The sequence below is a fragment of the Bubalus bubalis genome, chromosome 18 (genome assembly GCF_019923935.1).
Source record: "Bubalus bubalis isolate 160015118507 breed Murrah chromosome 18, NDDB_SH_1, whole genome shotgun sequence".
Classification (NCBI taxonomy): domain Eukaryota; kingdom Metazoa; phylum Chordata; class Mammalia; order Artiodactyla; family Bovidae; genus Bubalus; species Bubalus bubalis.
In genome coordinates this window covers 53836734-53851579 of record NC_059174.1, presented here as the reverse complement: position 1 = coordinate 53851579, position 14846 = coordinate 53836734, and the positions used below count along the sequence as shown (strand labels likewise).

Here is a 14846-nt window from a genome sequence, read left to right as displayed (position 1 = left end):
ATTTTGATTTAGTTCAATTACCATTTTATTACTTGCACTTTAATTTTTATTATATTATTAATGATTTAATTATTAATTTTATTTTTATATTTATTTATTAAACTTAAGTCCAGGACTTCTGTATCAAAATGAACCTGTGAGAAAAATAGTTTAGCTGCATTCATTTGTCAGAGAAAAAGAACGCTGGAGCAGAGAAGTTAGGGAGCTTTATCCAAGGCCTTAAGTGTTGAAATCTGTCAAATGCCTTTTCTGTTTTTAATGGGGTGAATCACATTAACTGACTTTCAAATGTTAAATCAACTTTGTTTCGCTAGAGTAAATGCCCCCTGGCCACGATGTAGTACTGTTTTTTTTATCTGTGGCTGACTGAATTGCCAAAGCTCGAAGAAGGGGTTCTGAGTCTGGTTCTGTGGCCCAGAGGCGTCTTCCTCCACACTGTGAACGAGCCACTATTGAGTGTCATGCCTTTAGTCCCTGTCTGCTGGAGGTCACCAGTGAACCCATCCAAGTCTGTCCTCTGCATCTCTAACTACGAATTAAATTGCCTTAGTATTAAGTTGGCCAAAAAGTTTGAGTTTTTCCGTAGGCTGCTATGAAAAACCCAAATGATTTTTTTTGCCAACCCAACAGATACACAGCATTGTGCCGTTTATCTATTTCTTCTTGAGCTCAGGTAGTTTGTCTCTGTTTCTTTCTTGCTGGGTCTCTTGTTCTTTCCTCTACCCCACGATGATCTCTGTCTTGACCACATCCATCCTGCCTTGCCCAGATTTCAAACTTGAGTTGCAGAATTTAATTGCACCGTTCGTTGTTCACAGCATTCCCTCTCCTTTTCACGTCCGTGGGGGAGACGTGGTTGGGGAGCCCGAGGGGGACGACCGAGAACTGCCCACAGACAGCACAGCAGAATGGCCCCCGTGACCAGGCAGCCCGTGGGCCCACAGAACACTGACCCCACCTTACCCAGCTCCCAAAGCCGCACACGTGAATGGGCCAGGCCGGGATCTCTGAGTTTGACGGAAAGCAGAGGCTGTGAGGACAGACTCAGAGAGAGCAGTCGCCAGGGGCGATCAGACCCTGGACCTGGAATCTGAGGTCCCTGCTCATCCTCAACTTCCGGGATCTACCCCAGGACACATCAGGTGGCCGCTGCAACAGGAGGGATAAGAGTCAGGCCACAGGGAGGACCAGCAGAGACGGTTGCTGATTTCTGGATATGTGTGCACACGTGCTCAGTCACGTCTATGTGACCCCATGGACTATAGCCTGCCAGGCTCCTCTGTCCATGGGGATTCTCCAGGCATATATACTGGAGTGGGTTGCCATTTCCTTCTCCAGGGGATCTTCCCGACCCAGGGATCCAACCCGCCTCTCCTGCGTGTCTTGCATTGGCAGGCGGGTTCTTTACCACTGCGCCACCTGGGAAGCGCACTTTATGGATGGGCAGGCTTACAGACCCGAGTCCATCAGTGAGAGTTTATTCATGTATTTATGCTCCCTCCACCTCGGGGCTGGGCCCAGACCACAGTTCCGAGCCTAGGCTGGGGGCGAGGGCGGCAGTCCTGGCCTTGGCCCTGGTCCAGGCCCAGCTGGGCTGGGTTCACACGTGCTGCCTCCGGTGCCGCAGGATTTCCGTGGGCGTGAACAGAAAGTCCTTCTGGCAGGCCTCGCAGTGATAGGGCTTCTGCAGGGCAGATGTCTTCTGGAGGGGCTCGGGGGCAGCTTCCTCAGCCCCTAGGGGAGAGGAGAAGGGGGTTGGGGGTAGTGCTCCACTGCGTGCTCTCATTCCCACCCAAATACCGGGAACCTCTGTGGCTCAGGCTCTCTCCTGGCCTCTGCAGAACTCCAGCTCTGCCTCCTCCAGGAAGCCTTCCTTGATTAACACACACACACAGAGGCAAGTCTTTACTCTGTGTCCCCATGGGGTGAGAGAGACAGAGAAAAACACAAGTGGAGACACAGAGACTGGAAGAGACAAAGAGAGCCCTGAGGTGGGACCACATGGCCCCGCAGCCATCTCCTGTGAGCGCCAATGTGTGGCGTGGGATGTACCACAGCAGACTCTGCCCAGGTCTGCCCACTGTGGCGTTCTCTGGGTTACAACAGGATGGATGTGGCTGAGGCAGAAACAGCTCGGGGACAACAGAGAAAAAGAGAAACAGAGAGACAGAAAAGCAGAGGCGGGTCAAAGAGGCGGCGGCAGAGACCAGAGACAGACAGAGACACGCGAATGAGGTGGCTCCAGGCCCTCCATGTCCCAGGCTCTGGGTCTCAGTGACAAAGCCCATCGTGGCACCAGCCACTAGCCAGGCAGAGGGTTGAGGTCGTGGATCCCCGGAGTGTGGCGCAAACGCCCAGATGCACGGAAAGAACCCCAGGCCGGACGGACAGCTGGGCAGACACAGGCATCCGGGCCCTGCCTCAGCCTCACCTGGGGGGCCGCACTGTGGGGCCTCGGGGCAGGTGTTCTCATGGGCGATGCGCTCCAGGGGCGTCAGGGGCATGTGCAGGCCGCAGTGTGGGCAGGTCCAGAAAGTGCGGAGACAGTCGCTGTACAGGTCCGCGTCGCTCTGTGACAGCGGGTTGTGTCAGGACTTGGCTCCCTGCCCCGCTCCCCACCGCCAGCCTGGGACCTTCCCAGAAGCCCTCGGGGCTGGCAGGCCCTTTCTGAAACTGCATCTCTGGACTAAGCTGGAATGTGGTTGGGGGTGCTGGGGGGAATCTCTAAAATCCCACTCTCAGGGGCAGGAGGACGAGGGGCCAAGGTGCGCGTCTGTGCTCACCGTGAGGCAGTTGTAGGTAAGGAAGTCAGTGACTGCGTAGCCCCCTTTGGTGGGGTGGGGGGACGGGGTAGAGTTGCCAAAGAGGCCAGGGAGACTGGGGGCAGCTGTGATGGTCTGGGGTCCCACATAGAGGTTCTGGGCTTCCAGCCCTGTGAGCCGCCGGAGGCTGTAGGAAACCTGAGCAAAGAGAGACAGAAGATAGAGCAGACAGACTCTATCAGCAGACAGGAGATAGGTAAACATAATGGGAGCAGCTGGATCCAGCTGTGCCTGAAGTCCACCCCTGGACTTTGCAGTTAAGGGGGCCAATTGCTTAAGCCACTCACACCCTGGTTTAAGATACTCATGACCAAAGGCTTGTCTAGAATGCTCCCTTACCTGCTCTCCCCAGGCCCTTTCCCTCCTCATCCCTTGTGGGAACACATTCAGACCTCAAGTCTGACCCTCAAGTGTGGCCACCTTGCCCCTTTTCTGGCATGTCAGCCCATTCCCCTTTCTCCGGTCCTCTGGGTCCCACCACATCCATGTGTAGTAGAATCAGAAGCAATTCTCAACCCACACACCACATAAAGAAGTGGGGGTTCGGTTCCAAGCATGCTCTCTGTCCAATTCTTCCCATCTGTCTTCAGTGAACATCTGTCTTCCATGTACCTCATAGCTTCTCTCTCATATCTCGCACGCCCTTAACTGCTACCAAGGGGTAACCTGCACCCCAGATGCAGAGAAGGCAATGGCAATCCACTCCAGTACTCTTGCCTGGAAAATCCCATGGACGGAGGAGCCTGGTGGGCTGCAGTCCATGGGGTCTCAAAAGAGTCAGACATGACTGAGCGACTTCACTTTCACTTTTCACTTTCATGCATTGGAGAAGGAAATGGCAACCCACTCCAGTGTTCTTGCCTGGAGAATCCCAGGGATGGGGGAGCCTGGTGGGCTGCCGTCTATGGGGTCGCACAGAGTCGGACACGACTGAAGTGACTTAGCAGCAGCAGCAGCACCCCGATGCAGCAGGTATTAATACACATCTGTTGAATGAGGGCTGCAGAGGTTAAGGGGGTGGCTCCTGGGGTCAAATCTTGGGTTCACCCTTACCAGCTATGTGACCTTGAGCTTGTCATCAACCTCTCTGGTTTGAAAAACCCCAAATGTGGGCGTCTTGATGAGCTGGAAGCCAGGGCCCTCTAGAGCCTTCATCCCTGTGGCTGACGGCCCCTCCAGCCAAGGGGGCAGGTGCCCAGGAGGCGGGTACCTTGGATGTCGTGAACTGCAGCAGCTCCCTGCTCAGGGCCGCCACCTCCTGGTGGTTGACGGGGGCTTCCTCCTCCTCCTCCTCTTCGTCCTCCAGCCGCCGCCGGGCCTGGTGGGCCAGCTGCCGGTCTAGGGCGCTTTCCCAGTGGGCCCGGAGCCGCAGGGAAGCCGCCAGGAGCCGGACAGCACTCTCAGTGTCTGCAAGCTGGAGCTCCAGCCAGCCATCAGCCACCAGGCGGGAGCAGTCACCGTTGGTGTCCAGGGACCGGCTGAACAGCAGGAGGGACTGGAAGAGAGGGGGCAGCAGACAGGAAGCAGTGGACAAGCATCTTAGAGTGGCGCCCACCTGCCTGGGCTCCTGCCCACCCCCCATTCACCCAGCCCATCCTCGGTCCCCACCACCATCCGCTCCTGTCCTGTGATTGCAGTCAGCTCCTCGCTGGGCTCGCGGACTCTGCCCCGTGTCAGTCCCTGATCCAGCTCTGCTCAGAACCCTCTGGTGGTAGGGAGGAGGGAAATCTGGTCTCACCTGCCTCCCTGACCTCACCTCAGCCTCTCTCCCCTACCCTGACTCTGCTCCAGCTGTTCCCTGTTCACACCCTGCACGTGGTGCCCCAGGGCCTTTGCACTTGCTCTTCCCTCTGCCATGGTCGCTCTTCCCCCAGAGAGCCCTACAGCCCTCCCACCTTCAGGCCTTTGCTGACTGCACCTTCTCAATGAGGCCCACCCAGATGGCCTAATTCCATGCTAGAACCTCTCCCCTCCCCAGTCCTTTTACCCTGTTCTTTTCGCGCTCTGCTCTATCATTCAGTGCTGCACTGCGTTTATTGCTACTGCCCGCCCTTCCCAGCTAGATGTGAGCTCTGGGGGCGCAGGGACCGGGTCCCGCCTCGTGTGTCTTCCCCAAGCGCTGGCACCAGGCAGGCGCTCGGCCAGTAATGAATGGATACCAGGAGGAGGAGACAGCAGCCAGCCTGGGGGAAGACGCTCCTCCAGGCCCACCCCCACGCCCGGGGGCCCCCTGCCCCGAGGAACACAGCCATGGCACCCGGCAGTTGGAAGGGAGGCGGGGAGGCTGGGGCGGGACCCACCTGTAGAGCAGGGATGCGGACACAGTTTACCAGGTATGGTTTGTTGGTCTCCAGGAGGGAGACGAAGGTGACAAGCTGGTGCTTGCTGCTCATCTTGTCCCTGTCGTCTGAGAGGGTCAAGGGGACAGCTCAGCATCCTCTCCCCACCCCACCCCCACACACACACCCGTCAATCCCCCCAGGGGCGGTCTGTCCCCCTCCCACTATTCAAGTGAAGTGAAGTGTTAGTCACTACAGTTGTGTCTGACTTTTTGCGACCCCATGGACTGCTGCCCGCCAGGCTCCTCTGCCTGTGGGATTTCCCAGGCAAGAATACTGGAGTGGGTAGCCATGCCCTTCTCCAGGGGATCTTCCCGACCCAGGGATCAAACCCGGGTCTCCTGCACTGCAGGCAGATTCTTTACCATCTGAGCCACCAGGGAAGCCCCATTCAAACAGCCACACAAAGAACATGCCTAAGGATAAAATGTGTGTGGCATGTTCTTAAACACTCCGCCAAGCTGAATGTGATTTCGGCTATTCAGTGATATTAAGAATTGTTGCTAATTTTGTTAGGGCTGATGGATGACAGCACTGTGGTGATACAAAATAACAGCCCTTATGAATAGGATTTTTATTATCATTACTAACTGGTAAGATGTCCGGGACCTGCTTTAACATGCTCCAGCAAAGACAGGGGAAAAAAGTCAAGGAGACAGGATAAACAAGGATGGAAAATCCTGACAGCTGCAGCTGGGTAAGGTCACAGAGGGTTCATCACAGTCTCTCTACTTAAAAGATACCTGGAACTTTCCAAATGTTTTCAAAAAGGAGAAAAACGGGATTTTCTGGTGGCTCAGGGGTAAACAATCCACTTGCCAAGGCAGGAGACATGGGTTTGCTCTCTGATCCAGTAAGATCCCACATGTCTCCAGAGCTACTAAGCCCATGTACCACAACTACTGAGCCTGTGCTCTAGAGGCTGGGAGCCGCAACGAGAAGCCTGCGCACCACAACTAGAGAAAAGCCCGTGCAGCAACAAAGACCCAGCACAGCCAAAAATAAAATAAATAAAAAGGAGAAAAACAATGTACAGTAAGTCCCCTACATATAAACCTCCACGTTGCAAACTTTCAAAGATGTGAACATATTATAAACCTATTACAGTACCACATAACTGATTGTGTTAAATGGGTCCTAGCTGTGTTAAGACCTATAAACAAATAGGACTTAAGAACATGTTCTTGGAACGGAACTTGTTCATATGCAGGGAACTTACTATAATAGGAAGAGGATAAATTGACTAGGAATTTACACAACTTAAAGATTAGAGGGACTTCCCTCATGGTCCAATGGCTAAAGGTCTGAGCTCCCAATGCAGGGGGCCCAGGTTCGATCCCTGGTCAGGGAAATGGATCCCACATGGCCCAACTAAGAGTGCGAATGCCTCAACTAAGACCCAGTGCAGTCAAACAAATAAATAAACATTAAAAAAAAAAATGTCGTGTCGATGTATGGCAGAAACTAACACGATACTATAAAGCAATTCTCCTTCATAAAGAATAAATACATTTTTTTTACAAAGAAAAAGATTAGCGAGAAAATTTCAAATTCTATCTTTGGTGTTTAAAATCATACACTTTATCTTGTGGGGTTAGTATTTGCCATTTTAACGCAGTGTGTTACTCTCTTTACAAACAAGAGAAGGATGAGTTGTGTTTCAGGGCTCAAAGCACACAACGCTGAAGGCGTGAAGCCCCCACCCGACTGCATGGCCTGCACCCAGGGAAGGGCGCCCCCTGCAGACTGGCCTGGCCTGAGTGCAGCCTCAGCAGAGGCCACCTTTTGGCCTGGATCCCACTGGAAGGTAGACCGAATGCAGCTGCCTGGACACTGGGGCTGGGGGACCACCCGCCCTGAGAAGGACCAAGCCCCGAGGTTCACGGAGCTCCCTTGACTTCTCTCCTGGCAGGCGCTGCTCTAATGGCGCAAACCTCAGGCCTTGGGACGGGCTCCGGGCAGCCAGCACCGCATGGGGAGGGCGAGGCTCAGCAGGGAGAGGGGTGGGCCCCCAAGGCCACCCAGCCAGGGGTGGTGGCTCTTGGGACCTGCAAGCCTCAGGTCAGCAGTCCCAGGGAAGGCGGAGTGTGGGAGGTGAGAGGGGGTAATCCCTGACGGCAAGCAGCACCCCAAGATCACTGTGCCCCCCACACCCCCAGCGGCAGGCCTCTCCCCAGCCCCGCCTGGGCTCCCAGTACCTCGGCTCCCATCGCTGCCCCTGGCCGCCTGCTCCTGCGCGTGCAGCACCTCGGGGCTGTTGGCGAAGACGCAGGTGGGGTGCAGCACAACGCCCTGCTTGGTCTGGGTGTGGAAGATCTGGAGGAGTGGAAGGCGGATGCCAGGGGACGGAGGCTCAGACCTGCTCTTCCCACTGCCAGGTTCCCTCCTCCTCATCTCAACTCAAAACTCCCTCCTCCAGGAAGCCCGCCCTGATTCCCTCCCATGCTGATCAGGTCCCCCTGTTCCCTCAGCCCCTGGGTCCCCATCCCACTCTGGGTCACTGTCTGGGCACGAGTCTCTCCCCTGCCCCCATCATTAGACTGCACCCCACGAGGACGGGGCCAGGGCTGCCTCGGTCACTGCTGTAACCCCGGCACAGAGCAGGCGCTGGGAAGGGACGACAGATGACAAGACACAGATGGGAAAGAGACACACCTGGTCCGAGTCCTTGCGGCCGCTGTTGAACGGGTCGGGGACGGCGAGCTGCGGGTAGAGGCCCCGGCCCAGCACCAGCTTGAGCAGGGCCATCTGGTCCCGAGTCAGGGCCTGGGCCGAGCTGGCGGCTGCGTGCAACTGCTCCAGATTGTGCCGGAGCTTAAACTTCACGTCCTGGGGGAAACACAGGGGAAGGTGGGTTCCTGAGGCCCTCCCCATTGCCCAAGGGGTTGGTACTGGAGTCTGGGGATCCCAGGGGTCCGGTAGACACCTGTCCACAGAAACCTACCTCCTGAGATGAGGAGTCCCCGCTCTGATAAATGCCATCCCCACTGCCCCAGGCCCCAGACTGCCCCATGGCGCCCTACCTGGATGTCCACGCTGTCGCCGGCCCCCTGGGAGGCTGAGCCACCCCGGTCCTCATCGCTGGACCAGCCGTCCTGGTCGTCCTGGACTCGCAGCACTTTGCGCTTGCGCCCCGTGCCCTCCTCGTGCCGGCGCTTCAGCTGGTAGAGCGCCTGGCGCTCCCGCCGCTGCTGCAGCCGACTATAGCTGTCTCCCGGCTGCGGGGCCCGGGCCCCGGCCAGCAGCCCGTGGTCCTCCAACAGCTCCTGGGGGTGGATGGAGCCCGAGTGAGGGACACAGTCAGGTGCACTCTGGGCCCAGATGCACCTTCCTGTTGGGGGCCTGCAGCTGGCTGGCACGTGACCTCACTCTTACAGCCACCATTGTCCTCAAATGACAAACGGGGACCCTCCTGGGAACTCCCAGCTGGGGCTGAAAGGGGCTATATGAGAACCACTCTCTGGGAATTCCTTGGTGGTCCAGTGGTTAGGACTTGGCACTTTCACTGCCAGGGCCCAAGTTTGGTCCCTGGTCAGGGAACTAAAGACAACAACTCTTTACATGGTGCTGGGCATGTAACTGTTCTAGAAAAGAGAACTGTCTTCATTGCTGGCCAACGGAACACCCAGGCCAGGGGACAGGAGGGAGGAGACCAGGCTGGGCGACCATTACCATTCAGGGTCCTCCCTGGGGGCTCAGGTCACACGCCCTCTCTACCTAGCTGTCCCTGGGCTCTGGTTACAGGCCCACCTGCCCCTCCAGGCCTGCACCAGCCCCATGAGGTTCCTACACTAAAATGCTTCTCGGAGTGTGGTGCCTTGGCCAGTAGCAGCAGCAGCATCTGGGATCATCTGGAAAGTTGTCACAAATACTGGGGCTTCCCTGGTGGCTCAGTGGCAAAGAACCCGGCTGCCAAAACAGGAGACTCAGGTTCGATCCCTGGTCCGGGAAGGTCCCACATGCCTCGGAGCAACTAAGCCTCTGCACCACCACTACTGAGCCTGTGCTCTAGAGCCCGAGAGCCTCAGTTACTGAGCCCATACATCCTAGAGCCCGCGCTCTGCAGCAGGAGAAGCCACTGCAATGAGAAGTCTGCACGCCGCGACTAGAGAGCAGCCCCCACTCGCCGCAACTAGAGAAAAGCCCATGCAGCAATGAAGACCCTGCACAGTCAAAAATAAATAAATAAATTACTTATAAAAAGAAATGCCAAGACCTGCGCCCCACCCAGAATAACTGAATCGGAATCTCCGAGGAGTGGGTGGGAGGCAGTGGGGTGTGGAATCTAGAAATCATGGACCCTCCCTGTGATTCCAACGCCCCTGAGAGACCTCCTGCCCACGCCTCCAGAAACAGCCTCCCAGGGACCCTACTGGATTGACCCTCTGTTTCCCACTGAGCCCCAACCAATGAGAAGAGGCAAGATATCTGATGGGACACACAGAGAGAGAGAAGGAAAAGCACCCCCACTTTTCTGTTCCTCAGCATCTGGGGCCCAACAAACGTTGCACCACCACTCTTTAGAAAGTCAGAGACGTTGAGAGATGATGTCAAGTACGAAGGGGATGTCTGAACGTGGGGACCCAGTAACGCACGGGAGGCCTTGGTGATGACTGCATACTCCAAGGTCTGCAGCCAAGGGGAACGGCTACCTCAGAGGCTGTTTTATTTTCATTCCGTGGCATGCCACACAACAGGGGGCTAGAATTCGCCAGCACCAGAGCTTTTTTGTGCTTGAAGGGAAAGATGCCCATGGAATATTAAGGACACAAACCACCTGCAGAACCACATCTTAATAATAACAATAAAAATCGCAGGGCTTCCCTGGTGGTCCAGTGGTTACAAATCCACCGTGCGATGCAGGGGACATCAGCTCGCTCCCTGGTCCGGGAAGATCCCACACGCTGCAGAGTAACTAAGTCCAGCGCCACAGCTCCTGAAGCTCCCCCACCCGAGAGCCTGTGCTCCACAAGTGAAGCCCCGGCAGTGAGGCCCGAGCACCGCAACTAGAGAGCAGCCCCGCTCGCAGCAACTAGAGAAAGCCTGCACTCAGCAAGGAAGACCCAGCACAGCCCAAATAAATGAATGAAGTAGACAAAGAAAAACCGCAACGTATTAACTCATTTAGTCCTCACAGGAATGCTGGAGGCAGGGCTGTTTTTCGCTTCCCCATTTTCTGAGGGAGAAGCTGAGACCCTGAAAGGCCCAGTAACTTGCCCGCGGTTGAACTGCTAGCAAGCGGCAGAGCTCAGACTCAGTGCTGAGGTGTCCCACTCCTGATGGTGCCTCCAAACACCACTAGGGAAGCCCATCCACCCGGAAGCCCACCCACCCTAGAGCCCGTGCTCCACACCTCCCAGCACGTGGCCTGCATGGCCACCTCAGCACCCCAGCTCGAGAACGAGGCTCTTCATGAGGATGTGACTCGTGACGGCAGACCTTGTCCACCCCTCCAGGAAGCCCTCCTGGATTTTCACCCCTTTGCCCTGGCCCTACCCCACACCTAGCCATGCGATGGTGGGGGAGGTGGGTGTGGGGAGGGGATCTGACGATGTTGTCAGAGAAGAAGAGATGCCACGCTGTGGAGAGTGTTCATGCATACTCTCCCTCTACCTCCTCCCATACCCATGCCCCAAGTCTGTTCCTGGCTGCCTTCCCCGGGGGACTGGCCCCCACCCCTTCTCCCAGGCCTCACCTTGAACTGGCGCCGCAGGTTGGCCATCTCGTATAGCCGGTGCTCCTCGATGCCCCGGTGGCGGCACCACTTGCGTGAGTTTCTGCCCCGTTCAGATTTCACCTGAGTGGAGGTCCAGACCCCAGGAGGTCAGGGCCTGACCAGCTGAGGAAAGGGGTGGGGGGTGCTGACCCACCACCCAGACGAGCCGCAACACCAGCCGCTGGGAAGATGTGAGGCTGGCGGGAGCCCTCCCTCAGCAACACCTGCTCTCCTTCTTCCAGGTCTCAGCCCAATGCCTCCTCCTACAGGAAGTCCTCCCAGACTACACCAGATCAGACAGCCCTCTGGGGCTCTCAGAGCCCCCTGGACTCCCCACTGTAGCCCATTCTGAGTAGTCACTGACCAGGGACAATCTGCCTCTTTGTGCTGGACTGGGAGTCGCAGGAGGGCAGGGCCAGGTAAGTTTAGTCACCACCGGGTCCCTAGCACAGCTCAGTACAGGACCAGGCCTGGTCAGGGAACATGTGTTCAACACACAGATACCCCCTAAGGCATCTGAAAAGCCAGACAGTGCTGGCTTTAGTCAGTGCTTAGAGATCCCAGGCTCCCCTCAGCACGTGCTCGTCCCATGAAAAGTGGATTCGAGATTCTCCCCAGACAGGCCCCGTCTGCGGCGGCCTCAGGGGTCCTCCCTGGGGTGGAGGTGGGGCGCAAAGCCCAGACTCTGTGAGAACGACAGCCAGGCGGCTGGGGCAGAGGAAGGGTGCTGCCAAGCTCACCTGCACCCAGGTGTTAAAGACGTTGAAGAGTGTGAAGGGGTCACCCTGGTCACTCTCCAGGGGCCGCCGCGCCGCCGCGCACTCAGGGTTGCTCTGGGCGCTGCGGGTGAAGGGCGTCTGGACGCTGAGGGCGGCGGCGATGGTGAGCACAGGCTCAGCCAGGTGGAACATGGAGCCCAGGATCAGCATCTTTCCTGGGGGTAGACCAGCGCTGAGCCTCCTGGGCGCCCGACAGCATTCCCCACTCCTCGGGGACCCCTGACCCACCCTCCACCTCACTCCCAGAGGGCCTCGGGAGCCAGAATCACACCCAGAATTAGCTCCCAGTGTGATGAAAGAGTGTTTCCACGTTCCAAGAGCTCAGTGACCTGACTCATCCTCACTGTTCCCCTGCCCACTTTTCCAGAAAGTTCCTGTTACACAGCCAGCCTCGTAAGAGAAAGATGGGCAGAAGAACAAGGCTGTCCCAGAACTCTTAGCTCTGTCACCTCGGGCAAGTCCCTCCACCTCTCGGTGCCTCTGTTTCTCCATCTGTGAAATGGGCTAACAGCAGTGTCTACGTGCTATGAGCATGAACTATTTCACCTGTGAAGCACTGAGCACTTACTGGCACGGAGGAAGACCAGTGATGAGCCACCTGGGCCCAGCACCGCGTCATCTGTGCCTCCTGCCCTGCAGGGCCTGGGAACCGACGGTGCCAGCCTGGCTGGGGCGTGCCTCCCTGGCGAGCTAGTGACGCGCTTTCTCTGAGCCTTGTTTGCCTCATCTGTACAACAGGACGCCTGGAGGTCCTACCCTCACCAGATGAGGATGAAATAAGGGCCAGAGAGTCTTCCACACTGGCATACAGTAAAGGCTCACAGAACGTTCTTTCTCAGAGGCGATTCTCTCTGCACTAGCCCTGTCCTCTTCTAACACAAACAGAAATAACCATTTTCATGGCTGTGGGTGGCCCTCAGGGTGGGCAGTACCCAGCCTGCTGCTCATAGCTGCTCTAGCATGTCACAATGATGGGGACTTTAACGTTGACAAGGACAGCAAGCTCCCTTGAGCACCACGCTTGGGAAATGATGCCCCAGGTGGCAAAGCTCAGCTGGGACTATTCTCTGGGCCGTGGATAGTTAATTGGTAGGTACAGAATGTCCTGAATCAGGAGAATTGGGCAAGATAAAGATGAATATGCCTCGGTTAGCAAGCTCCTTGGGAGGGGCTGGGATGACTCAGGGATGAGTAAGAGGAAGAGGCTGGAAGTTTTGACATCCTTATAACCACAGGAAAGCGGGTGCCAGGGTGACGCTGGGGCTGGGCTGGGCGCAGGAAAGGAGCATCTGTTTTGTTTACTGCTGTAACCCTGGTGCTTGAACTGTGTGTGGCACCGAGGACTTGTGAATGAGTGGACGGGGCCCAGAGACAGAACACCCTTGCCTCCAGGTCACTCAGAGAGTGAGCATCGTCCCACACCCATTTTCAGGATCCTCAGTGATCGCCCCCAGGGAGGCGGTGGTCCTCACCAATCACGACGTCTACTGGCAGCTGCGCCAGCAGGGACCCGATGGGGGTGAGGGCCTCTGAGCTGTCCAGCGCCCCTTGGTCCCGGAGGTAGAGGATGGCTGTCTCCAAGCTGGTTGGTGGTGGGGGCTCGATGAACGGGAAGGTTCGGGGGTCCCCCACACTCATGCTCTTCATCTGGAATGACAGTCAAACCCCTTTCAGGAATGGGGAACACAGGAGCCACTGGGGAACACTGGGGGACTCGGGGATCACAAACCTGTGACACCTTAAAACGCCCAGAGGGAGGGGACATACATATACCTAGGGCTGATTCATGTTGGCATATGGCAGAAACCAACACAATATTGTGAAGCAATTGTCCTCCAATTAAAAAGAAATAAATAAATTGTAAAAATACATCCAATGTCGACGCTCACTGTACAGAAGTGGACAAGGCGGGCCATTATCTGTGTGTCCACCAAGCAGCTCTTCTCCCAGACCCTGGCCACTGAACAAGCACACGATCTAAGCCAGACCACTTGAGGTTTCTCAGCCCCTGGTCACAGCAACTGACAAAGGGCTGAGCACGTGACCTGAGCTGGGCCAATCAGAATCCTTCCCTGGGACTTTGCAACCTGGAGCTGAGAGAGAAAGGAGCTCCTGCACCCACTCTGGTTCTGAGGGGCCAGGGTGGAAGCCCAGAGCAGCTGAGGTTATTTTTCCCACTGCCTGGATATCAGCCAATCCACAGCAGATGGAGAAACCCTTTATTTTTCCTAAGCCCCACCTCCCCCAACATGGACTCACAAATCCATAAAATCCCCTTTTTTGAATACAACAGCTTGAGTCGGGTTTCTTTCGCTTTCGACAAGAGCATCCTGATTAGTTCAGTGGCGCAGAGGGGCTCGTGGGTAGGAAGAGGTGAAATGTGTACCCATCACCAGACCTGGCGCGGCTCAGGGGAAACAGCACCCCTCTGGTGAGGGGATGAAGGTAAGGCTGGCATGGTGGCTCACATGACTCTGAGAAAGGACAAAGCTCAGAGAGCCAGGGGCTCAGCCAAAGTCTCTGGGTGAAGTGACTTCTCCCCTGGCCCTGATCTGGAGGCCACCAGAAGTTGTAGGCCATCCAGCCCTCAACCAGCCATCCCACCGTCCTCCCTGGTTACCGAGCCCTGGTGCTGTCTGGCAGACCACTGACACTTGTTAAAAGACCTTCAAATTAGGAGCTCTGGGTGGGGGGATAAAGCACGGATGATTTTGACTTTGTAGGCACTCCAGTGATTCCAACATGTAACTGGGACTGCAAATCATTGCTCTGATCCAGTCAGGCAATGCCCTCCCTTCCTCCTGGACAATTACAGATCAATTACAGGTCACAGAGTGGACACGTGACCCAGTTCCACCAACAAGGCAGGATGGGAGACCAGCCAGGGCGTCTGGAAAAGTTCCCATGGCCTTAAAAAAACAAGGCCCACAGGGGCCTCCCTGGTGGCTCAGTGGTAAAGAACCTGCCTGCCAATGCAGGAGACACTGGCTCGATCCCTGGTCTGGGAAGATCCCACCTGCCCCAGAGCAACTAAGCCATGACGACTGAGCCTGCGCTCTAGAGCCCAGGAGCCGCAACTACTGACGCCGAGAGTCCTACAGCCCTTGCTCTGCAACAAGAGAAGCCACCGCAAGAAGCCCCAGCGCCACAACAAGAGAAAAGCCCATGCCGCAACAAAGACCCAGTGCAG

At 56.4% G+C, this 14846-nt stretch overlaps 1 protein-coding gene across 3 annotated transcripts in view; it reads right to left on the bottom strand.

Annotated features, from left to right (window-relative positions):
• Positions 1-1462: 1462 nt before the first annotated feature.
• DHX34 (DExH-box helicase 34) overlaps positions 1463-14846 on the bottom strand; it is a 32717-nt gene continuing 19333 nt past the window's right edge. For 2 of the 3 annotated variants that reach the window (XM_044930787.1, XM_006067449.3), the window contains exons 7-17: positions 13129-13303; positions 11618-11811; positions 10857-10958; positions 8185-8427; positions 7817-7990; positions 7360-7477; positions 5123-5229; positions 4033-4317; positions 2784-2960; positions 2432-2570; positions 1463-1734 (exon numbers count right to left, since the gene is read on the bottom strand). In XM_044930787.1, coding sequence (XP_044786722.1) covers positions 1601-1734; positions 2432-2570; positions 2784-2960; positions 4033-4317; positions 5123-5229; positions 7360-7477; positions 7817-7990; positions 8185-8427; positions 10857-10958; positions 11618-11811; positions 13129-13303 — 1848 coding nt within the window. In that variant the 3' untranslated portion in view covers positions 1463-1600. The remainder of the gene's footprint in view (positions 1735-2431; positions 2571-2783; positions 2961-4032; positions 4318-5122; positions 5230-7359; positions 7478-7816; positions 7991-8184; positions 8428-10856; positions 10959-11617; positions 11812-13128; positions 13304-14846) is intronic. The other variant, XM_025269394.2, reaches the window with a different exon arrangement.